Here is a 25,467-nt window from a genome sequence, read left to right as displayed (position 1 = left end):
TACATTTGTACAGTATATTAAATTTAGCTGAAGAAACACGTGCATTATACTTTGTTGTATGTAACATCACAATATATTTGCATTTTGCCCACCATGTAGTTAAAATTCATGCAATTAAAAAAATGCAGAGTAGTAATTTTGTAACATTCTGATTATGCAAATGACCTAAACCATTACTGTTTATCAGAGTAAAAATAAGAAATGTTTTAAACAATCACTTAGTTGGTTGATCAGGTTTGTCATATTGACTAATTAGATATTCTCCATATCCACTCAGTTGACAGAGAGTTTGAATATCAGTATGGCATGCCTGTTTGTGAATGCCTTTAGGTAGTAGATGAATTTCATCATTAGCATGAGATGACTGCCTTGCTTATTAGAGGTCCAAAGCTGCTTGGAAAAGTATAGTATTTGGTCACTAGAGTAGGACTCCTGGATCATGTAAACATAAAGTCCATTCATGTGTTGTGGATTTAGGTTTTGCACTCTATTGTGGGTGGGATTGTCATTAAAAATGAAAACAGCCATAGAAAATACTACTCTCCCCTTGAAGCCAACTCTGTTAAAGGCATGCTTTATTATACCTGTTAGGAAAGGCCATTTCAGGTTACATAGGGAAGCATAGAAAAACCTTTGTGGTCATTTCTCACTCATGTTCATTACTTAATATATAAGCAAGCAAAATAAATTTCGTTAAATGCAAAGTAAAAAAATCATTCATGGTTTTCCAAAAAATAATTACATTCATTACTTGAAACCACAGTTTAAATAAATCCTTCAGTTAATCATTCCTTTGAAATGCTTCAAGTTAATTAGTAATTTCAAGGTAGGCATTAATTTGTTATTTTATGCATGTGGGAAAAAAAAAAAGACCCATACTGATAGTTTTAACAGTTTTCAAATTAATGGAAAACAATGCTTATTTTGTTGAAAATTCTAAATTATTTTGGATCTCAACAGTCATCCAAAATAATTTAGAATTATTGGTTTTTTCCCTATTATTTGCTTACAAAAACCTACTCAGGTGCAAAATTTGAGATATATGATATCTAATTTCAAATAGCATTTTGCAGTGTATTAACAGTATTAAGCTTAATTAAATTAGGAAACTGAGTGAATCTATATATTTATTCTCCCCCTCCCCAAATAGCAACAAATAATCTTCAGAATATAGCAGCAGGTCAGGAACATGTGCAGGATGGCAGCATATATGATTCCACTATGGAGAAAAGTTGTTCTTCAGATTCAGAATCGGCACTTGATGAAACTGATATTGACATGTTACATGATGCAGAACAAGAGAAAGATGTATTTCGTACCAAGGTAAAATTTTATTTTATACATCACCTTAATTCAGAACTTAACATCTCTATCTTTCTCTCTGAGGGACTAGGTTCTTTATTTTTTGATCATTCTCACATTCACTCACTCATGAGTGCCTGTCCCATGTAACACAAACTCATCTGCATTCATGCTAATAATGTTAGTTTTCCTGGCTCTGCACTTCCAAATTCTCAGTAAAAAAACTTTCTCTAGACACCTATCTCCAACTTCATTTTAAGTGCAATCCATCAGCATTATAATAGTCTCTCTGTCAAATTCAGTTCATAGGTTTACAAACTCCACATCATTGCTACTGCACAACCTACACATTGATTTACTTGTGATCATTGCTCTCCTCTTCGCATCATCTATCACAGCATGGCAGCTGTCATCATCCTTGTGCTCTTTGTTTCTTCCAGTAACCCTTTCATGTCTTCTCTTGTATAGCATTTTTCACCTTTCAAATTATTAGTGCCAGCCAAAACAATCAAGTCTTTCACCTTACCTTTTTGCATGTTGATAGCTTCACTAACATTATAATGTTAGTGAAGCTATCAACATGCAAAAATTAAATTAAATAATTATTTAATTTTTGCACTAGGGAAACATGATTTAGTCATGCTTCCATTAAGCATATCATGGAATCACCATAAACTTTTTCTCCTTATCCTTTTTTTCTCTTGTTTACTAATACAGTATTTCTTGTTTCTTACGTTGCACCTCTTGCCTGTTTCTCTTCTCAGCTTTACCAATATCTTTTTCTTTTTGCAATTTCAGTCTTGCTCTTTGTTCCTTAAAGGACTCCATGGAAGCATGCTATTTCTTTCTTGAGATTCTCTTTGTTCTCTCCTCCATGACTGCACTTTCATCATTATCGCCAACATTGACATTTTCCAGACTTAAGTTAATATTCTTTACTCCGCTATCATGTCTTTTACTTTCTGTCTACATGGCTGGCACTCACTCTCAAAATATTTCTATGTATTCGCTTACCAGCTTGCCTTCTTTCAACTTTTGCAATGAATGCATCATGCCCAAAAAATCTTACATAGATTTTCTTTGATATAGAACCTTTACCAAACCTTTAAAGATGTCTTGGCTGCCATTGTTTTCAACCATGCATTGGTGCCATACCAACCTGTCTACGATAAATAGATACCAAGAAATTATATACTTGGTTTAATCCTTTATCCAAGTGTAAGCAAACAAAGTTTGCACCTGAAGTATTTTCAGGACTGGGGCAACCGTGGTAAAGGTGGTATGACTTTGCATCACTTGCTTTAGTATCCCATAATGCAAAGCACATCTCCTTGCAGACATGTATAATGCTATGCATTATGGGAAGAGTCACTACCCAGACCGATTTCGACCTTTATTGAGATCTCATCAGTGGAAGCCAGACCCAGAGGTGATACTAAGGTCGAAATAATGCTGAAGTCATATTTTTATATATGAGTTGCCAAAAGGTATTACACCTTATTATTATAATACTCTGGATTAGAGATAGTTAGTTGTTGAAAGTTTTTTCCACTTGGTTATATTATAAATTAAAGATACCAAGAAATTATATACTTGGTTTAATCCTTTATCCAATACTTCAGGTGCAAACAAAGTTTGCACCTGAAGTATTTTCAGGACTGGAATACTAAGGCAAGTGATGTAAAATCATACCACCTTTACCATGAGTTTCCCCAGTCCTGAAAATACTTCAGATGCAAACTTTGTTTGTTTACACTTGGATAAAGATTAAACCAAGTATATAATTTTTTTGGTATCTTATATAGCATAACCAAGTGGAAAAACTTTCAACAACTGTCTACGATAATACAAATATACAAGTTTTTCTTAAATTTAAATTGTACAGTCCATCATGCACTTATAAAAAACAACAACAAATTGACTTTATTATTGTTTATATTTGAAAAATTACTTTAATTTCAGCAGTCTCTAAACTTATTCCTTTCCTTTCTCGATTTCGCCTCAAACTCTCCAGTTGCAACAGGGAGTGGGGGTGGTAAGGGCTCTTGAAGACCATATATCATGGAGATATGGTAAATGAAATTCTGAAGAAAATGTATTTGTTTATAAAGTTTTTAATTTTTTGAATACTTACAAATTGTTTTTATTCCAGACATTTTTATATGTTGCTGACTTGGCAAGGAAAAAAGATAAAACCCTAAGAAACAAAACCAGAATATATTCTTTGTAAGTAATATTAAATTTTTTAAATGAAGCATGTTTAATAAAAATAAATATAACATTTTTGTGAAGCTTATTAATTCAGACAGTGCTATCCTGTATCTGCAAAAATTTCTTGCTTTCTCCAGGGCCCCCTCTTCATAGGCACCTGTCAGTGATAAAGAGGGACCTCCCAGTGATGGTACTGGCACTTTTCGTTCTTCCTGTTTTTCTTTGCTTTTCTTCCCATATTCTTTTTCTACTTCTCATCTTTTTTGCTATCCTGTCTGGAATTCCAGACCACGTATTCCAAGCCAGGACGTCCAGACTGAAATCCAGTGTCCTGCCATTATATTTGCTATGTGGTATGATCTGAAGATATCTTGAAAGGGAGATCCTAGTAGTCTTGCATTAACAGGATCTCCCTTTCCTGGCCTCTGCTTCAGCAAGATGGGTGGTCCTTGATGGCTTGGCCAGGATCATTTGGCTAGTGAACTTGCCTATAAGCATCGTCATCAGTGAAGCAGTAAGACTCTAGCCCATTGTTCCCAGGCTTTCTACTCTGAGTGCATTTATTGCTTGCTGGACAGTAGGAGTCAGTGTTTGGCTCTGTGGTAGGTGGGGAGCTCTGACAGCAAATAGAAATCCCCCTGTGCATGAATTTCAGGAACTCTCGCAATGTCCTGACCAAGACCTGATACTGCAGACACATCTTTTGATGATAGAAGTTAGAAAGAGAGACATGCAATACCTGTATAAATGTACTAGTGTTTCTCATTATTCATGCAACAGGTAGAAGGCTAATATCCCTTCTTTATTCAAAAAGGGTTTAGGATTGGTAGGATCTCCCAAAACAGTTAAGCAACTGCGTTCTGGTGATAACTTTTTGGAAATATCATGTCAGCAACACTCACAAAAACTACTGAAATCAACATCAACTCTCATATTAATCCTCTGGGTATAGGAATGTATTGTTCCTTTCATTGCTCACTCTGAGGCGAAAACTACTCTATAGGAGGAGTGATATCAAAATGGAATATCATTGATATTCGAGATGAAAGATATATTCAGAGCTTAAAGATCAAGAAGTAACAATTATGAGGTTGTTATATCTTTTCTTTTCTTTGTTGTTTGTTATTTATCTTTATATTATCTGTTAGCCTTTATATTTATCCTTTATCTTTTATCTTGTGCTATGTACTTATCAGTTATTTCATTTGCCGACAAATTTATATTATTTTATGACTGCGCCAGCTGGCAACGGAATTCTGATATACTATCCTAGATTATTAAGAAAAAAGAATGCAGGGATCAAGAAGTTTGCAGTCGTGGTCCCATTTCTTTAGTTACTCATGGATTTTCCTCTAATGCACGGTTCGTGATTTTTCAAGCGGTAATTCAATCTACAGAAACATGACAAACTCATTTGGTTTACACATAAGAAATACATTTATTTTGACACAAACATAGAGATACATTTCAGTTAAACCTTCAATTCTAAAAGAGTCTGAGTTCCCTCTCTTTTCTTTTGTGTCAAAATAAATAAACAAACATAGAGATACATTTCAGTTAAACCTTCAATTCTAAAAGAGTCTGAGTTCCCTCTCTTTTCTTTTGTGTCAAAATAAATGTATTTCTTATGTGTAAACCAAATGAGTTTGTCATGTTTCTGTAGATTGAATTACCGCTTGAAAAATCACGAACCGTGCATTAGAGGAAAATCCATTAGTAACTAAAGAAACGGGACCACGACTGCAAACTTCTTGATCCCTGCATTCTTTTTTCTTAATAATCTAGGATAGTATATCAGAACTCCGTTGCCAGCTGGCGCAGTCATAAAATAACTATAAATTTGTCGGCAAATGAAATAACTGATAAGTACATAGCACAAGATAAAAGATAAAGGATAAATATAAAGGCTAACAGATAATATAAAGATAAATAACAAACAACAAAGAAAAAGAAAAGATATAACAACCTCATAATTGTCACTTCTTGATCTTTAAGCTCTGAATATATCTTTCATCTCGAATATCAATGGTATTCCATTTTGATATCACTCCTCCTATAGAGTAGTTAATTCAATCTACAGAAACATGACAAACTCATTTGGTTTACACATAAAAAATACATTTGTTTTGACACAAACATAGAGATACATTTCAGTTAAACCTTCAATTCTAAAAGAGTCTGAGTTCCCTCTCTTTTCTTAGGTTAACACGTCCAAAAAAAGTTCTACACTATAATTTCTTATACTGACAAAATCTTACACCTCCTTATATATCTATTCTCAGACTCTGTTAATCTATACTAAATTACCCATTACTATCACACATATAAAATACATATATATACAGGCTTATTCTACATTCTGGCATAGATTTCATGAGATAACATTCTTTCTTATATTCAAAATTTGTCCCCCCCCCCCAGAATTTTAGCTAGCATTCAAATTAAATTTTAACATAATGACATTAATTTCCTTCTCTCGACACAAACAGTCCGAAGCCTCGGTTTCCTATTCGGCTCAAGCCTAAGATGCCTCTTATTCCTTAGGTGTAGACAAAATGTTCAAATGCAGACAGTTCTTTAGACATAACACGGAAATTGGCTGTTTTCTCAACGTTCAGTTTCTCTTTCCTCTCTGGTTACTCTAACTTAATACAAAAGGGTTTCAGCTTACCGTTCTTGCTTTATCTGGTAGATTTAGGACCTTCTTATCTAGATTCTCGGATCTCCTCACCTTGTTTTTTTTAATGGCGTCTTCGCTATTCTTTTATTCCACTCAAAAAGGAACACTCTTTCACTGACTTGTACACTGGCGTTAATTCACCAGTGGCCCTTTCTTCTAGAACTCTGGTTGCATTATAGCTGCAGTTTTGATCCACGTGGCACATATAGCAAGGGGAAATTCTTGCTACACATGGCAGCAAGTTTTCACAGCTACTCAGCTCTCCGCTCAGGAAACCAGGAACCGACGAAAAAGAGAAGAGAGCGATTCAAATCCCCACCGAAACCTATATACCACAAAACAGCGCCCTCACTCGGTGGTGTCGTCATGCATACGGCGGCAGCCGATTGGTTACCGCGGCTCCGAACTGTCTTTGACATGGCCTAATGCTTGTATCAACTTATGTACATGTTCTTAGCAATTTTACATGGATTTCTTATCTTAAATAATTTACAAACATTCTCTGTTCAAGTTATGGGCTTCCCTAACATTACTTAATATTTACAAACTGAATATATACATGTTCTAGGTCATTAATAAGCACATTTTCCATCTGGAGGCATAAGCATGTCCTTATCCGTCCTTTCTGACATTACCTTATGTTGGGTTGGAAAAAGGATGACTCATCACTTTTTTTTCGACACAACAAGGTGCATTTTAATATATAATGATAGTCACCTGATTCTGACTAGAAAGTCATCCTTACTTTTGATACATCCAGACCTCCAACATCTGTAAAAGCATGGTATCTCAACATGAAAAGAGGTGTGTCATTATTGGTTTGAAAGAAAGTTAAAAACACACAAAACTTAAGTCCAATTTTAAGATGTTAATATTGCACATTAAGTGAGTCACCGAGAAGAACAATCTTTAAAGATAAAAAAATTCGAGCAGCTCTGTGATGTGAACTGCAGACTAAAATACACAAACATTATTCAAGAAAGAATGAAATAATTTGATAACAGGAAAGAAACATTGGAGATTTGGTGCCAAGCCCTGAAGAATACATTGATTGATTCAGCCAGAGAGGCATGTGGTGAGATTGTCTGCAAGGATAAAAAAAAATCAGAACTCCATGGTGGACACAGGAAGTTAAAGAGGCAGTGAAGGAAAAGAAGAAAGCTTATCAAAACTTCCTGGCAAATAAGTCAGCTTGTGCTCTTAGAGAATACAGAGACAAATGTAAGTCTAATCATTAAAGGTACCTGTGGGATGACTATAAACAATAAATTACATGATAATGACAGTAATTAAGTTTCTTGAAATGTAAGTACTTTAATGAAATGAAATATCTGTACTTTTATTTCATTAACACATTCGCTGCCAACTACGAGTATACTCGTAGTTCGTATATGAGCTACACAAGCCAGCTATGAGTATGCTCATATGACGCTTACCGCCGGCAACAAGATTACCGTACTGACCTTGAAGAAGTGAAAATGCTTGGCTTGTGGAGCTAGCAGCAAAACTGTGCATAGTCATAGATGGTATATGCTCTGCACAAGCCAACTACGAGTATACTCATATGACGCTTACTGCTGGCAACGAGATTACCGTACTGCCTTGAAGAAGTGAAATTGCTCGGCATACAGGAACAGACTATGCCGAAGTAGCATGGCAGCGAACGTGTTAAAGTTAATTACTGTGGTTATCGAGTAATTTATTGTTTAAAGATGAATGTAAGTAAGCTAAATGCTGTGTAAAACTAGCTAAACAAAAGTCATGGGAAGACTTTGGTAAGAACATAGAAAATAAATATCAAGATGGCAAGATATTCTGGAGGTTGTTGAAAAAGTTCAGAAATGGAGGAAAGAGTGCTAGTGGAGAAAAAGAAATCTTGATGTATGGAGTAATTACTTTGAAAAATTGGTAAATGAAACAAGCCGTCATGACAGCACAGTACTAAAAAAACACTGACCAGGCATGCAGTCAGGAATACATATCCATACTTGAAGTAGAAAAACCATCAAAAGCCTGAAATGTGGAAAGGCAGCAGGAGTAGATGATATTTGACCAGAAATGCTGAAATATGGAGCTATAAAATTCTTAAAGTGGCTGCACTGCACAGTTCAGAACCTGGACACAGGAAAAAAAACGGGTTTTTTCATGGTGAAAAAACCCCCTACCTCTGTATGAGACCAACTAACTTACCTTTCATTGAAAGAGACTAGATAAAGGTTCCTAACATCACTGACGGGAAAACCTAAGCCTTTCCTACCAAAGTGCTTCATCTAGAAAGATAGAAATATAAGATCTGATAATGTTGGAGTCTTGACATGTAACAGATTGGTTTCGAGGAAAATTACAGATAGGAATTTAGTAATGATATAAGTTTTTCATGTAGTGCTGTCATATCCTGTACACCCCTTGAGGATACATGTCAGGAATTTGATGATGGTAAAATTAAAGCAGGTGAAAATGTCACTCGATTCTTGGCAAAGAAAATCACATTTTGAAAGTGAAAATATCTGCGAGTTGAAAAAAATTGTTAATTGCATCTATTGAAGACTTAAATCAAAAATTGATTTATCAATTTTTGATTTAAGATTTAATCCAGAATCCATAAATCAAAATTGATTTATCAATTTTTGATTTAATTGATAAATCAATTTTGATTTATTAATTTAAAAATTAAAATTGAATATCAGCATGCAAATAATACACTTTTCTACACTACATTAATATGAAAAGAGGAAAAAAATCAGTCAACCAATAAGTAAAAAAAAAGGATCACCTGATTAACTTGGAAATTTGCTTTACACAGATTTCTGGAAACACCTTACCTCACATAAAATGGAAGTTACTTCCACTTAATTTAGTTAGTTTTATTTTGAGATGATAGCAGGTTGAAGGAATAGGTTTGAGTGAAACCAACCTTTGACATAACAAGAAATCAGTGAAGCATCATTTTGCTGGATTAACTTGATGGACTAATGATTTCACTTGTGATGGCCTAACATTCATTCTAAAGGTTCCAGGTGGAAATAATGAATTAAAAGAAGAGTTGTTTTGAATGGTAAATCAGAAATAATTAAAAATAAACACTGGTAGGGGAAAAAAATGATTGAATTTATTTAATAGTCCCTCTCAGCATACTACTGAGTGCAATGAAATATGGAATAATTAAAAGAAAAATAAATCTAATCACAACCAGAGAGAAAAAAAAAAGCTTTCTTTTTTTCTCCCTGGTGAATCGTGCTCATCAAAGGTTTGTACCTTATATGGATTAAGAATTAGATAATCCAGAAACCTTTTTTAGAGATTAAGCATGCAACTTTTTACCACTTTAGGACAACTCTTAGCAGAGTTATAGTCTCACAATTGGGTAACAGAAATCTACCGCTTAAAGATTTTCATCAATATCCATGTTAAAGCAATGGGAGCAAAGTAGAGAAGACTGTCTCAGAAGAGACAGGCTTCTCTTTGTCCACAGTTTTTGGCTTTTTTAATATGATTCTGTGCTTAAAAGAGAAGACTGTCTCAGAAAATGTCCCATTCACAAAAGTAACATAAGAATTGGATAATTCTGGATTCTTGCATTGGAGACTAAACATCCAACTGATTGTTTGATGTTTAGTCATCATATCTGTCTATATTTGTCTATATTAATGCTTCCTTGGTAATTCTGGCCCTGTTGTTATTCTTGAATTGTCTCTACTGTCCATTTTTGGTGTTTTTATTACATCATTTATTCCAGAAATCTTCCTGATGAATTTTTATAAACTTGATCTGCTCTCATTTGATTAAATTTGATATTCAGAAAATATTCTTAATTGACTGTCTGGTTAGCTGAGGGAACAGCATAATGACTCTAAAACTATGGACTTAGGGTTTGAATCCTGTTCTACTATGATATACTTCAAGAAATTATATTTTTGTTTTAAAACTGTAAACATAAGCATATGAGTGACATAACTCCATGACTAATTATGTAGAGGCTGTTGATTTTCCATATTTATGTTGGTTGGATGTAGGAGTAAAGCAAGAATATAATTTGTTAAGTATAATATAAGTTGTACCAAGTGGGAAAACTTTCCATAATTTACTTTTCTGCCACAGATATTGGAGGAAAGTCTTTAGGTGATAGATGATTTTTGTCTCCTAGCTATAGTATAAAACATAGACCACAGCAAATAACTTTTTAATGTAAATATTTTGTCTTATATATCATAAGACATTATAAGTATAATTATTGAACAACAATAGGAAATGAATTAAAAAACAGTAGTGCACATGCTTAAATTGGAATCCCTCTATATATACAGTTGCGTGTTAATGGATTAAAACTGATGGGCGGAAATTGAAACTAAATTAAAATATAACAGATAAATTTATTTAATACAATCAAGGATAACAATTTCCCATACATTTGGAATAGTGGAACAGTTGTTCCGATTAAGATTAGGTCTATGAAGTAAGGCTTCAACACTTTCTTTATATAAACGTTCATGTTTATATATGGATCTATGTAGTAGCTTAGCATTGTGCTTAACGTTTTCAACAGCATGTTGTGCAAGGCCAGATTTATGAGGTTTGATTAGATGGATGTGGTCTTGAACATCCACAGCCTTTGCAATATGTCCTCTGAACTTCGAATTTCTATCTACAACCACCTTCTGACTTAGTGTCCAAAGCTCACCTTCTCGTGGTGCACCCTGTTGGGTATCCACCTGGATACTGAACGAAAGAGGATGGGCTGGCAATTTGGGATTTAGCCGACCCAATTGTATTCTTATTGGCTTAAACCAATATACAAAATGATGGTACAACATGACAAAATTTCATGCCTGCTGGGGCTTTACCCGCTTAAACAAGCCCCCCCCCCCCCCGTTGTTTTCGCCAGGGGAACCAGGCCGAACAGCGAAAAGTCAGCTACTGGAACAAATCATGAAAGCACACCCAAACTCAACATCACCAGAGTTAAAGATCGGTACTATCAACATAAGAAGCCTGAATGGCAAAGAAATGGAGCTAGCTGAAGAATTAGATAACTTCCAGATCGACATAATTGGGGTGACTGAAACAAAAATAAACAAACCAAAAACTGGTGAGATCTTTCTGAGCAATAAATACAAAATGTTATACTCAGGAAATGACTATGTATTCCTGACTGCATGTCTAGTCAGTGATTTTTACCACTGTGCCATCATCACTACCTGTTTTATTTAGCAATTTTTCGAAGTAATTACTACATACTTCCATTACAGCACTCTTTCCTCCATTTCTCAGCTTCTTCATCCTCCAGAATATCTTGCCACCTTCTTAATGTTTATCCTCTATGTTCCTACCAAAGTCTTCCCATGACTTTTGTTTAGCCTGTTTTACACAGTGTTTAGCTTTCTTACATTTGTCTCTGTATTCTCTAAGAGCACAAGCTGACTTATTTGCCAGGAACTTTTGATATGATTTCTTCTTTTCCTTCACTGCCTCTTTAACTTCCTGTCTCCACCATGTAGTTCTGATTTTTCTATCCTTGCAGACAACCTCACCACATGCCTGTCTGGCTGAATCGATCAATCAGTGTTTTCTTCAGGGCTTGCCACTGAATTTCAAAGGTTTGGTTCCTGTTTTCAAAGTTTTTAATTTTTTCTTCAATCATGTTTCTGTATTTTAGTGTACAGTTCACATCTTCGGTACAGTTCACAACATTTATTTGCTTTAAAACATTGTTACATGTTATTCTTTTCAATATGAAATTCAATTTTATCCTGCTCAAGACTAAATAGTGATCACTTCCAATTTCAAATCCTCTGTACACTATGGTGTTCTGCACCAGGGAGAAAACATCACTATCAACAATAACATGGTCAATGAGACTTTCATATTCCTTGCCTCTTCTCTCCATGTGAATTTCTGCACATTTTTTTTATGTTGGAACATGGTGTTAGTAATAACCACTCCATGTCCTGAGCAGAAATCCAACAGGTATTTGCCATTATTATTAGCTTTAATCTTTTCTCCAAATTTTCCCAAAACATTTTTGTATGTCTGACAATCATTTCCTACTCTGCTATTTAGATCCCCAACAAGGACCAACTTTTCCTTTTTCATTGTGTAAGTTGCTTTCTCTGAAGCCTCAAAAAATTCCTCGACTTCTACCTTAGTAGAACCTTTTGTGTGACCATAGACACAAATAAGTCTCATTGTCAGGTTCCCAATTCTCATATTTGCCCACATCAGTCTACTTGAGACTGCCTGCCATTCAAGAAGATAGCCTCATATTTAGTGTTGAATACTATCCAATGCACCTTCTTTTCCTTGTTTTTCATTGCCTGAATATAGTATTTTGTATTTATTGCTCAGAAAGATCTCACCAGTTTTTGCCATTTTTGTTTCATCACTATTATGTCAATCTGATACTTATCTAATTCCTCAGCTAGCTCCATTTCTTTGCCATTCAATCTTCTTATGTTGATAGTACTGATCTTGAACTCTGGTGCTGAGTTGGGATGGGTTTTTGGATTTTTTCTAGTAGCTGACTTTTCAATGTTTGCCTTGGTTCCCTGTCAAAAACAATGTGGGCCTTGTTTAACTGCCGATGCCCCAGCTGGCATGAAATTCTGTCATGTTGTACTATCATTTGAAATTTTGGTTTAAGCTAATAAGAATACAATTTGGTCAGTTAAATCCGATATTGCCAGCCCATCCTCGTTCGTTCAGCATCCAGATAGATACCTAACAAGTGCATCATTAGAAGGAGAGGATTGGACATTAGGTCGGAAGTCCTTGTCCGTTCTCCGCATTCCTTTAAAGGCTATGTGGAGGTCTCTTCTCAGTTATATAGCTTTGACCTTTAAGTATCCCCTTATGCTTTGGCCCTTATGCATCCTGTTCATGGATCTCAAATTTAAAAACTTTACATTTACACCATCACGGCAAAATGAAGCTGAAGTTATCTAGACAACTGAATCATCTGACATTCCTAAAACACTACTTGGATAATCAGGTAATCCCAAATTGTGTAAAATTTAAGCACCGTTTCTTTTCACAGAAAGCTCTCCGTATCTATAACCGTGTGAGCCAGGCTTTGCTACAGGAACAAATTAACGCTACACGCAGTTCCCCTAGCCAACGTAAACAGAGCTATTTTAGTGCTAGATGAAGAGCTTTCTAATACGCTAAATCACAAACTTTGGTCATTTCTACATGCCATCTCGGCATTGCAGCAAATAAAGAATTTTAAAAAATACGGAGTCGACATATCAACAAGTTTGATAAATTAAAAAAGAACTAGACGTCCAAACCAAAACTATAAGCCAACACTGTAGTTAACCTTTCTTCAGTTATCTTGAAGCCTGAAGCACTCAACGCTCTGTCACGTGGTCACAACTTCTCCATTGCTCCTAGGAAATTGCCGGCTGAGGAATTAATGAACCAGATTGAACGCTAGATTTGCCACCTTCCAAACCACATCGCCAATGATATTAGATTGGATTTAGCCTATGTTCTCACAAAAGCAAGACCACCAAAAACCGACATATCCGATAGTGAATACAAGTCTCTACAGGAAATGAAGAAAAACAAAGAAATAGTTATCACCAAAGCGGATAAGGGGAACGCCACTGTGGTACTCAATCATACTGACTATACAGGTAAGCGTAATGCTTTACTATTAGATCGGGCTACTTACCTCCCCATTGAATACAATCCCACCAACTCACAAATTAGAAAACTCCATAGGCTCCTTAAGAAGGTCACTTCTTGGCCTGTGGAGATTACTAACAAACTAAAACCATATAACTCTAGACTACCCCTGTATTTAGCTCCTAAAAATACATAAAGAAAATATGCCATTACATCCCATAATGGATGGCATTGATTTCCCCCACGTACAAACTAGCTAAATATTTAGCCAAAGCCCTCTCACACTATACTGGCAACACCCCATCACACATAAAAAAACTAGGCTCACTTCAAAGCCAGTATAGAAAACCTTACACTCCAACATAATGGTCAGTTTTGACGTCTCCTCCTTATTCACAAATGTCCCCCTCAAAGAAACCTTAGAGCTAATCCAAGCTAAATTTCCCTCCTGATATCTCAGCCCTATTTCAGTTCACAATGAACTCAGGCTATTTCGTTTGGCAGGAAAAATTCTACAAACAGATAGAGGGGACAGCTATGGGTTCATCACTTTCCCCACTCCTGGCCAACTTCTTTATGCAGACTTTTGAAGAGAAAGCCTTAAACTCTGCCCCACAAAAACCTAGCATATGGCTTCGCTACATTGATGATGTGTTCGCAATTTGGCCACATCGCCCAGATACACTCCTCTCCTTAACACACTTAAACAATCAACACCCCAGAATTAAGTTCACCCTGGAAAAAGTGGAAAACAATAGCTTCCCCTTCCTAGACACATTAGTCACCTTGTTTTTCTCAGTTTTATTATCATTTCTGAAATTTTGCATACATTTTTGTTTATATTTATTCCTATAACCATTTAGATAATGCCATGTAGTAATGTCTGATTTCATACTCCTTGACCACCAGAAGAATGAGTTATAGATTTGATTCTAATATCTGACCAGTGGAACTTTTTATAACTTTTTAAACTAGTTTTGAAGTTAGTATTCTTTGTCAAGTAGGATTTCCTCATAGATTTTCAGGTTTTTAACACTGCAGCTTAGAAAACAGACCAAATTACTCTCACTGTTTCAGACAACAATTTTAGTTAGGGTTTATGATCATGAGATGGTGACAGTTGTCTGTCATATCATTTCTGAAGAGCCTTTGAAATCATTGGTAGCTGTGAATGTAGCTGTTGGTAATTGTGCACACTTGCTGTCCACCAATTTCTAAGAATTTAGTTAGGGCTAAAGCTTATCTAACTTAGTACCTTTTGGGAATAAAAAAGATATTAGAGGATTCGTTTTAAATTAAAGATGCCAAGAAATTATATTCTTGATGTAATTGTTTATCCAAGTGTAAGCAAACAATGTTTGTGCGTGAAGTATCTTCACAATTGGACTATTTGTACATAGAAGCTAATGACTCCATATCAATTGTTTTAGTCCCTTAATGCAAAGCACACATCCCTTTAGACAAGTATAATACTATTCATTATGGGAAGGGCCACTACTCAGACTGATTTTGACCTTTATTGAGGTCTCATCAGTGGGAACCAGATCCTGAAGAGATATGAAGGTTGAAGTAGTGTAGAAGTCATATATTTCACATATACAAGTAGTTTGCTTATGCTTGGATAAAGGATTAACCCTCCAACTGGCAAGGACGTATATATACGTCCAGCTAAATCTGGATACAGTTCAGTACACCTGTTGAAAGAACATGGATAATAAGTGCAATTTGGCTGTTTTATCCTTTAGAAGGTGCGATAATCCTTCACGTTGTAGAGAGTAGAGAACACTTTAACCAGATTATCTCGCGAAGCTGAGTCTCAGTTCTCTATAACAAGGAACGCAGTTCCTTGTTTTATGCTGGGCATCTGGACCCTTAGTTATATTAGAGAGACTAAAAATATATAAATTATTTTTATTTTCTCTTTTTATTGTAGAGTTTTAACTTCCAGGACAAAATATAAATCCTTGCATACTTTCTTCACTTAAATATTGCATTACCTTGGAGAACCAATGTTTAATGTTTTTGTGCTAATTTTGTCTAATTACTTACTCGACAGAACATTTTCTTTGTTTTCAAAGAAATTAATTCACAATAATTATTTGAAATATTATTTAGAAAAACAAAACAAGCTGACGACATTCTAGATTATGTTATCTTTGTTTAAAATCATATTTCGAAGAATAATTCACAGATTTCCTGAAGGAAATCTGTGAATTATTCTTCTATGACTTTGCTTTATCGAGAATAATATGCAGTTCTTTAATCATATCACTAATTTTTTTTCAAAATATTGTAATCTGCTGTTCTTTGCACTTTCACCTTGTTGGTTTCCCTGTATAATTGGTCGTTACAAGATGAAAGTAATGGTTATTATATATAATGCCCCATTGACACCATATAACTGTAGCATATTGAATAGCTTCTCTCTTGGTACGTTGTCATATGCCTTTTCCAGATTTACAAAACTTAAATACAGATCTTTGTTATATTCCCATGCTTTCTCAACTATTTGTCGTAAAGTGAAGATCTGGTCCTGACAGCCTCTATTTGGCTGGAATTCAGCTTGTTCTTCACCAAGCTTTTCTTCCACAGTTCTTCTCAACCGTTTTTTAAGTATACTTGCATAGATCTTGCCAGGAACACTCAGTAGGGAAATACCTCTGTAATTCTCACAGTCAGTTTTATTTCCCTTTTTATATATGGGTACTATTAGAGCTCTACTCCAATCTTCGGAAATTCGTCCCTCTGTCTAGGCTTTCTGAACTATGCAGTGCAGCCACTGTAAGACTTCTATACCACCATGCTTCAGCATTTCTGGTCGAATATCATCTACTCCTGCTGCCTTTCCACATTTGAAGCCTTTGATGGCTTTTTCTACTTCAAGTATGGATATGTATTCTTGACTGCATGCCTGGTCAGTACCATTACGTCTGATTGCTGAAGGAATTGACAGCCCATATTATCACTTAGCCAAAAAATTAGCAGCCACACTCAAGGAATTGGTAGGTCAATCCCCCTCCTACATAAAAAAATACACAACATTTCATAAATAAAATTAAAAACATTACACTCAACGACCAAGATTTATTAGTCAGCTTTGACATAACTTCCCTTTTCACCAATGTCCCAATCAATGGCACTATCTTGCTCTTACAGAACATATTTCCACACGACATCATGGCCCTCTTTGCCCACGTACTCTGCTCCAGATATTTTGTGTGGCAAAACAATTTTTACCTTCAAAAAGAAGGTATAGCCATGGGCTCACCACTTTCCCTCCAATAGCTAACTTTTATATGGAAGACTTTGAGCAGCGTGCTCTAGAGACAGCATGTCTAAAGTCCAAAATTTGGCTCAGATACGTCGACGATATTTTCACCGTTTGGCCCCATGGCCGCGAAGCACTAAATACATTCCTTATCCACCTAAACAAACAACACAAATGTATCCAATTCACCATTGAAATGGAAAAAAAACTCTCTTCCTTTCCTAGACACAGTTATCACACGTGTTCCCTCTGGCTGTCTTTCCTTCTCAGTCTACCACAAACCTACGCACACAGGCCAATACATACACAAAAATTCTTACCACCACCCAACACAAAAACTAGGTGTCATAAGCACCCTTAAACACAGAGCTCAAACTGTATTCTAATGAACAAGCTCTAAACCAGGAATACAAGATCATCAATCAATCATTTATAAAAAATTGATACAGTAAAAAAACTACTCACAAGATACTCCACAAAGAGACCAGTAAAAACAAAAAAATTTCAGGAATGCCATTGCCATTCCTTATGTTAGAGTCATTTCTGAAAAAATGGACAGAACACTACACAAATATAACATTAAAACCACCTTCAAGCCCCCGAATAAGTTAAGACACCTGCTCAGCTCTTCTAACTCTTCCACACTTAACCCACCCAGGGGTATACAAAATACAATGCACATATAGCATAACGTACATAGGGTAAACAGCACGAACTATCCTAATTAGACAAGACAAACACAAACGACACCTTAAATACCTCCATTTTGTAAAAACTGGCCTTTCTAAGCACTCACTCCAAACATACCACAGAATTGATTGGAAAAATACCAAGTCCCTACACTGCACCAAAACCTGGTTTGAGAGGAAATTTAAAGAATCATGTGAAATGCTCCAACATAACCCAAATCCCAACAAAATTGATGGCCTAACCATTCGAAGAATGTGGAGGACCCATCTGCAACCTGTATAACAACCTAAACAAGCCGAAGAAAAATCCCACTACAAGAAGACAACCTGGTGAAGTGTTTGTAACATTCAATAGCAACAGGAGGAAATCATATTATAACCATCAGAATTGTACAAATCCAGAGGAATATTAATACATGAGGACTTTAGCAATTTATTGTAGTTGTATTTTTTTATTTTATTAATTTTTTATTTTTTTATAATTTATTTATTTTTATTATTATTATTTTATTTTATTTTATTTTTTTATTGCTAGAGGTCAGGCTAGGAAAAAGATTAATTAACTACGTAGATTTAGTTTACCGATATGAAGGGCTAGAGCATGTAGCTTGGTTCCTTATATGCATGTATTCTTCTGATGATGAGCTTGATACAGGGGTCGAAACATCAAGTGTTATTTTATTAATAATTAGTAAAATAATCTTTTCAACACGTGTTTTTGTGACCCTAAATTTATAAATATGGATTGATAAAAGGTAGCATGCCGATGAATTTTGATTCATGAAAAAGCTGGGGTGGTCTGGCAATTTCATCCATCTCGGACTGTAGGAGGGTTAAACTGAGAATATAATTTCTTAACATAAATTAAGGGGATAAAAATCCCTTATTGTTTTTCAACCAGTATGCGAAACTCTAAGATCGAAAACTATGATCTAAGCGTTTCATGCCGACGAACTATCGGCGAATCCAAGCGTAAGTGACCACTTGGTAGTACCACACCAAGGCAACTCTTGGTGTGGTACTACCGAGTACCACACTTTCAGGATCTGTGGGACCACTCTTTTCTCCAGTATTTTTAAGTACTGGTCACTTTTCATCATGCTGTCAACAGGCACATGTAATCCTGGATTGTCATGTGTAAACAACTCCAGAAAATCTTTTGATTGGGATGTTTAGGAGCTTGTTGAATGCGGGCAGAAGTTTTCTCAGCCATTGATTTGCGAACATAGGATACTCGCTCTCCTTGGACAAAGAAATGGCTCTCATTTTAGAATATGACCTTCTCAACAGTCCAGTTTCTGCAGCCCACTGAAGCCTCTTTTTTTCTACACAGCAACAATTGTTTCCTTTTTTGGCTGTGGGCATTCCTTCCTACTTTTAGCAATCTTCAACGGACTGTCATGTGAGAAACATTAATCCCACTAGCTACCAAGTCTATTTAAGTCTACAGTAGACAATCTTGGATTTACTTTGCTTTTCTTAAATGCTCTCCCACACTAGTACCCAAACCAACACCACACCACACTCATTTGCAATTTGTCTTTGAGTCATGGACATGCGCTGAGAAAAAGTACATATTTTGAACACTTTTTTGGAGATGTATCCATTTTATTGCTACACAAAACGAATTAAACCCTACGAATGTCAATTTGTTGACACTGTTAAAAACTCACAACACTATTAATAAGCATCGTACAGACAGTTAAAACATACAGCACTCAACCAAAATAGTGAACTAAAACCAAAACCAAAAATAGTAAAAAAATCAAAACAAAAATGAAAATAGTAAAAAGAAACCAAGAGTATTGTGAACTGAAACAAAACCCATACAAAACCAAAAATTTGATGAAAATTCAGCTTGTTTGTATTAATTTGTTTGCTACTGTAATTACAATTAACTCTGTTGTGAAGATACTTCATGTGCAACCATTGTTTTCTTATGCTTGAATAAAGGATTAAACTAAATAAATTAAAGATGCCAAGAATATATTTCTTGGCATCTTTAATTTATAGTATTATTATTATTCAGGCCTCCATGGAGTCAAAAGACTCATCGTGGGAGGTCCTTCCTAAGAAACACAAAGTCTATCATATCACTCCTTGAACTCATTGACCGTTCTCGCTCTCACTAGGCAATGCATTCCATGGTTAAACCACCCTCCATACAAAGAAACCACTCCTCACCCTCTTGCTCACAGTTTCCTTTCGTAACTTCCAGGGATGGCCTCTTGTCATCATTCCTTCCTGCTGTTCAACCAAGTGAAAGAACTCCCCAGTGTCAACCCTGTAACCACCTCTCAACAGTTTAAAAGTCTCAATCATATCACCTCTCCTTCTTCTATCCACCAAACTCTGCAGTCCACATTCCCTCAGCCGATCCTCATTACTATCATTGTACAGTCCTGAAACCATCTTTGTTATCCGCCTTTGTACCCTTTCCACAGTTAATTTATATCCTTCAAATCCTGGGGACCAAATCTGAGAACAATAGTCCAAGTGTAGTCTGATCATGGTCTTATACAACGGAACAATAACTGTTTTATCTCTGCAGGTCAGCGTCCTTCTCATTATTGCAGCAATCCTCTGTTACCTTCGCCACCTTTGCAATATGTCCACTAAATTTCAGGTTTCTATCAATCATCAACCCCCAGATCTCTTGTCTCCCCTGCTTCCTCTAGTATGACACTTCCCATAGAGTATGCAGTGTCCCATCGATGTTTCCCAAGCCTCAAGACCTTTCATTTTGCTGCATTAAACCGACATCCCCATTCATTTGCCCATCTATCTAGCTTATTCAGATCCTCCTGCAGGGCTGCTGCATCTGCACTATTACTAATAATCCTTCCCAGCTTCGCATCATCTGCAAACAACTGAATATCCCTTGCAATCCACTGGCAATGTCATTGATATAAAGCTTAGACAATATAGGTCTCAGTACTGTGCCCTGTGGTACCCCACTTGTAACCATCTGCTTCCTTGAAACTGCCCCACCATACACAACTCTCTGATACCTGTCGGACAGCCAATCCTGAATCCAATTTGTTGACCAATTTGACAACCACACTCATGTGCTGCAACTTAAATATAAGCTTATCATGTGGCACTCTGTCAAATGCCTTCGCTAAGTCTAAGAAAATGGCAGTATATGCCTTTCCCTCGTCTAATGCTCTTGTAACTTTATCATAAAAGGCTAGCATATTGCTAAAACAAGAGCGTCCCTTCACAAATCCATGTTGACTCTCACAGATAACATTACCCTCATCTTCCCAATGCTGTATACGGTCCTTCACTACTTTCTCCAAGATCTTACTAACTACTGATGACACACAAACTGGTCTATAATTAGACACTTCCAGTTTGCTACCGCCCTTTTGCAATGGCACTATCTTACCTTCCTTCCATTCCATGGGCACCTTTCCAGCAGCCAGACTTTCATTGAAAAGCCAGGTCAAAGGCACTGTCAGTTCCCTAGCACATTCTCTCAAATCTCATGGTGAAATACCATCCAGTCCCAAAGCTTTACTGACATCCAGAGTACTCAGTATTTGGAACATACTCTCCTCCTGTATCTCTAAACCTTGAACCTGCCCTATCCCTCTAGCATTAAAACTGACTCCTCCAGCCTGAAATACTCCAATAAAGTGTTCATTGAACAATTCGACTGTGTCCTCTGCATCGGTCACTCTATTCCCATTTTTATCCCACAATATCATTCTTCCACAGTCATTTCTCCTCCTACTGGCCACATATCTAAAAAATTCCCTAGGATTTTCTTTGGATCTTAGAGGCAATCTCCTCTCATATTCAAGTTTCACCTTCCTTACAATACTAGTCACTCTTCTGGCCTGTGTCTTATACTCTTCATGCATCTTCTCTTCCCCTGTCTTCTTATATCTCTTCCACAGCCTCTTTTTCACATGCAATTCCTGTTTAATATTGTTTGTCATCCACTTTACTCCAAATTTTGTCCTCTTGTTCACTCATGGTATACAACTTACCATTGCTGCTAACAAATATTCTTTCATAATTTCCCACACACTATGATATCCCGGCCTTCCAATTCCTCCCTTCATGAAACTTCCCAAGTTGACTTTTAAGACTATTATAATCACCTGCCTTATAATTCTACATACATTCCCGTCTCTTTGAGACTCCTGCATGTCTATTCATTTTCCAAGTCAACACCATATGGTCACTCTCTCCAACTGGTGGGAGAGTTGTCATCTTAGTTATTATCAACTCTTCTGCTATAACCAAATCCAAAACTCTTGAACCTCTTGTTCCCTCTATTACATGTTGCCTAAGACATTTGTCCTTCAAGAATTCTAGAAATTCCATTCCCTTATTGCTACATGCATCTTCCTCTACCCAGTTTATACTACTGTAGTTAAAATCTCCCATAATAATCTTTCTTCTTGCACTTGCCAAACTCAACTGTCTCAACATTTCCTGGTCCCCACCCTCTGTACTCCTGGGTCTGTAGCAACACCCCACTAAATATCCTGTCTTGCCCACCTGTACCTCACACCATATGCCTTCAAAATCATTAGCGTCACTGCCTTCCAAAGTCTCCACTCTTAGAGGGCATAGGTCGTCACTTATCATAAGCAGTACTCCACCACCATGCTTTCCTGTCCTATCTTGCCGAAAAATGCTGTACCCAGTGACCTATTCCTGTTATTATATCCTCTTCTATCAACCACGTCTCAGTGATACCAATAATTTTTGGCCAGACTGATGCTATCTGCACCACCAATTCCTCCCCCTTATTCTGGATACTCCTGGCATTAGCATATAGCATATAAATGCTATTGTTTCTATTGTTTCTAGACTCCGATGGACTCAGTTTTACCTGATATCATCCCCTTCTCCCAAGTACCCATTCCCACAAGTGGCCACCCCTGCTACAATCCTCCCTAGGACACACTGACTTTTTCAGAACAGCAATCTCTCCAGATGCCTACGTCCTTCCTCATTGAAATGTAAGTGGTCTCTTGCATACAGTTCCTCTCTGTCCTCAAATGCACTCTAAGCATCCACATATTCCAGTCCTCTCTTATCACACATTCTAGCTATTATGTCATTCAGTATTACTGCTCTTCTGCTCAGTTCGTCATTATCATACCCAGGCAACACACACACACACACACCATCTTTCCTCTCTGTGTCTTCTTTCGTACCACCTCAAGCAACAATCTCATATTTCTCGCTGCCCTATTTACACCACCACTCAAGTCATTTGTTCCCACGATCACAATCATCTCATCCACCCTTTCACCTCTCTTAACTGCCAAGGCCACCCTATCTATCGTTCCTCCTGGCAAACACTCCTCATGCATCCTATCTTGAACACCATAGATCATTGAGTCCCCATACATTATACCGCTTACCATTCCCTCTCTCCTATTGTTTCCATTTTCTCCTCTTCTTTCATTCCCATACCTCTCTCTCATTCCCTCTCTCCTACTGTTTCCATTTTCTCTTCTTCTTTCAATCCCATACCTCTCTCTCATTCCCTCTCTCCTACTGTTTCCATTTTCTCTTCTTCTAGCACTCCCATACTTCTCTCTCATTCCACTGTATCCTCTTCTAACACTGCCATACCTCTCTCTCATTCTGTCTCTCCTAATGTTTCCATTCTCTCCTCCTCTAACACCACCATGCCTCTCTCTCTCATTCCGTCTCTCCTACTGTTTCCATTCTCTCCTCTTCTAGCATTCCCATACCTCTCTCTCATTCCCTCTCTCCTACTGTTTCCATTTTCTCCTCTTTTAGCACTTCCATACCTCTCTCTCCTGTTTCAGTTCTTTCCATTTCCATATTAAATTCCATTCTCTCCTCTTTTATCATTCACAAATTTTTCTCTTCTCCTAGTATTCCCATAACTCTCTCTCTCTCCCCCCCTCCCCTACTCCGATTTGCCTTGCGTTTATCTCTTCCATTCTTCTAATCTCATCTTTCATACTTATCATACTTCTCCCAAGACATTCCACCTCCTCTTCAGCTCCTCTATCCCCCTCTGCAGGTCAGTCACTCTAAATCGAAATTCACTCTCCCAAACAAAACCATCTAAACTTTCACAGTCACTCATGCCTTCTACATTATCAACTATTATTTTCTCATTCACATTTTTTTCTTCATTCTCTCCTATCACACTACTCATCTTCCTGTATTCATTTCCCGTTCCTGGAGGAACAAGGTCGGTTATTGAGATATCTGCTGCATTTATTTCCTCCCACTGCCTGTACTTTAAACACACACACACACACACCCCATCTTCTCTCACAAGCCGAATATCCAATTCCCGAGATGCATACATGCCGCAAATACTGCATGCCACAAACTCCCTTATTATATTGCTTATAATAGAGTGCCTAAATGGCGGAGGACTTGGCGACACGCTATTTGCGACTGTAGCTGAATCTGCCATCTTTCGTTACTGCCGAGGGACTACTAGTGTAATCGTTAATTATTCAAATTTGTTTCAAAAATAAACGCTAAATAAGTATTAGGGAGTATAAATAAATAAGAAAAGTATAAACACTTACAAACAAAACAAAACATTAAGTACACTAAATGAAATAAAACTAAATACAGTAATGAAAACTTAGCTTCGTCTTGTCTTCCACCATTATGTGCATCCGCCTCGTCTTCTCGGTAAACAAAATACACATATTTGCGATAGCACTAACTTAAAAAAAAAAAACAACCACTATAGTACACTCTTATTCCAAAGAAACAATTTAGCACTCAAAAACGTAATAAAATGGACTATTCACCAATTAAAAACTCACTTTCTTCAGCACAGCTCAAATTTACCGCCACGTGCTACGGCGACACTAGCGCCACAAGTGAAAAGAACTTTCAACATCTATCACTAATCCAGAGTATTTTAATAATAAGGTGTGATACTTTTTGACTACCTGTATGTGTGAAACATGTGACCTGCATTACTTTACCCTTGGTATCTTTTCTGGGTCTGACTTCCACTGATGAGACCTTAACAAAGGATAAAACCAGTCTGGGTAGTGGTCCTTCCCATAATGCATAGTATTATTCATTTTGTATGGATGTGTGCTTTGCATTATGGAATAGGATACTAAGGCAATCCATGTGAAATCATTAGCTTCTATATACAAGTAGTCCAGTTGTGAAGATACTTCATGCACAAACATTGTTTGTTTTCACTTGGACAAAGGATTAAAACCAAGAATATAATTTCTCTTGGCATCTTTAATTTATAGTATAACCAAAAAAACTTTCAGCATCTGTCTCTAATCCAGAGGAGTTATTTTATTCATATTGTAAAGGGTGTTTACTATCAGTCACTATAATATTGGATTATTTCATACCAAATATTTTGATAAATCAGTATTTCTTATTTTGTTTTTAGAATAAAATGTTATTCTAAGATATATATATATATATATATATATATATATATATATATATATAAAAGATTTCTCTTAGAAGATTTCTGTGTACTGATATAAATCTTTGATATATATATATATATATATATATATATATATATGTGGCGATTAGTTTTTACTCGGTTGTTATACATTTCAAAAAATAGATTTAATGACTCCAAGACCGAGATAACATATAAAGATTTTAATGATAAATACTACTAGTTTCGGCATATAGCAGCCTTCTTCAGGTATTTATAAAGGAAAGGAATACTAATAAAC

At 36.3% G+C, this 25,467-nt stretch overlaps 1 protein-coding gene across 1 annotated transcript in view; it reads left to right on the top strand.

Moving 5' to 3' along the window:
- Positions 1 to 25,467, top strand: part of LOC150102777 (SID1 transmembrane family member 1-like) — a 582,520-nt gene that overhangs the window by 211,040 nt on the left and 346,013 nt on the right. Inside the window, exons 11-12 of the mRNA XM_090399394.1 lie at positions 1,151 to 1,323; positions 3,455 to 3,528. Coding sequence (XP_090255520.1) covers positions 1,151 to 1,323; positions 3,455 to 3,528 — 247 coding nt within the window. The remainder of the gene's footprint in view (positions 1 to 1,150; positions 1,324 to 3,454; positions 3,529 to 25,467) is intronic.

Source organism: Typopeltis vanoorti, chromosome 10 (assembly GCF_054136105.1).
Source record: "Typopeltis vanoorti isolate ZY-2024b chromosome 10, IOZ_Tvanoo_1.0, whole genome shotgun sequence".
NCBI classification, from domain to species: Eukaryota; Metazoa; Arthropoda; class Arachnida; order Uropygi; family Thelyphonidae; genus Typopeltis; species Typopeltis vanoorti.
The sequence above is the reverse complement of the archived record's forward strand: the minus strand, read 5'-3'. Positions and strand labels throughout refer to the sequence as shown.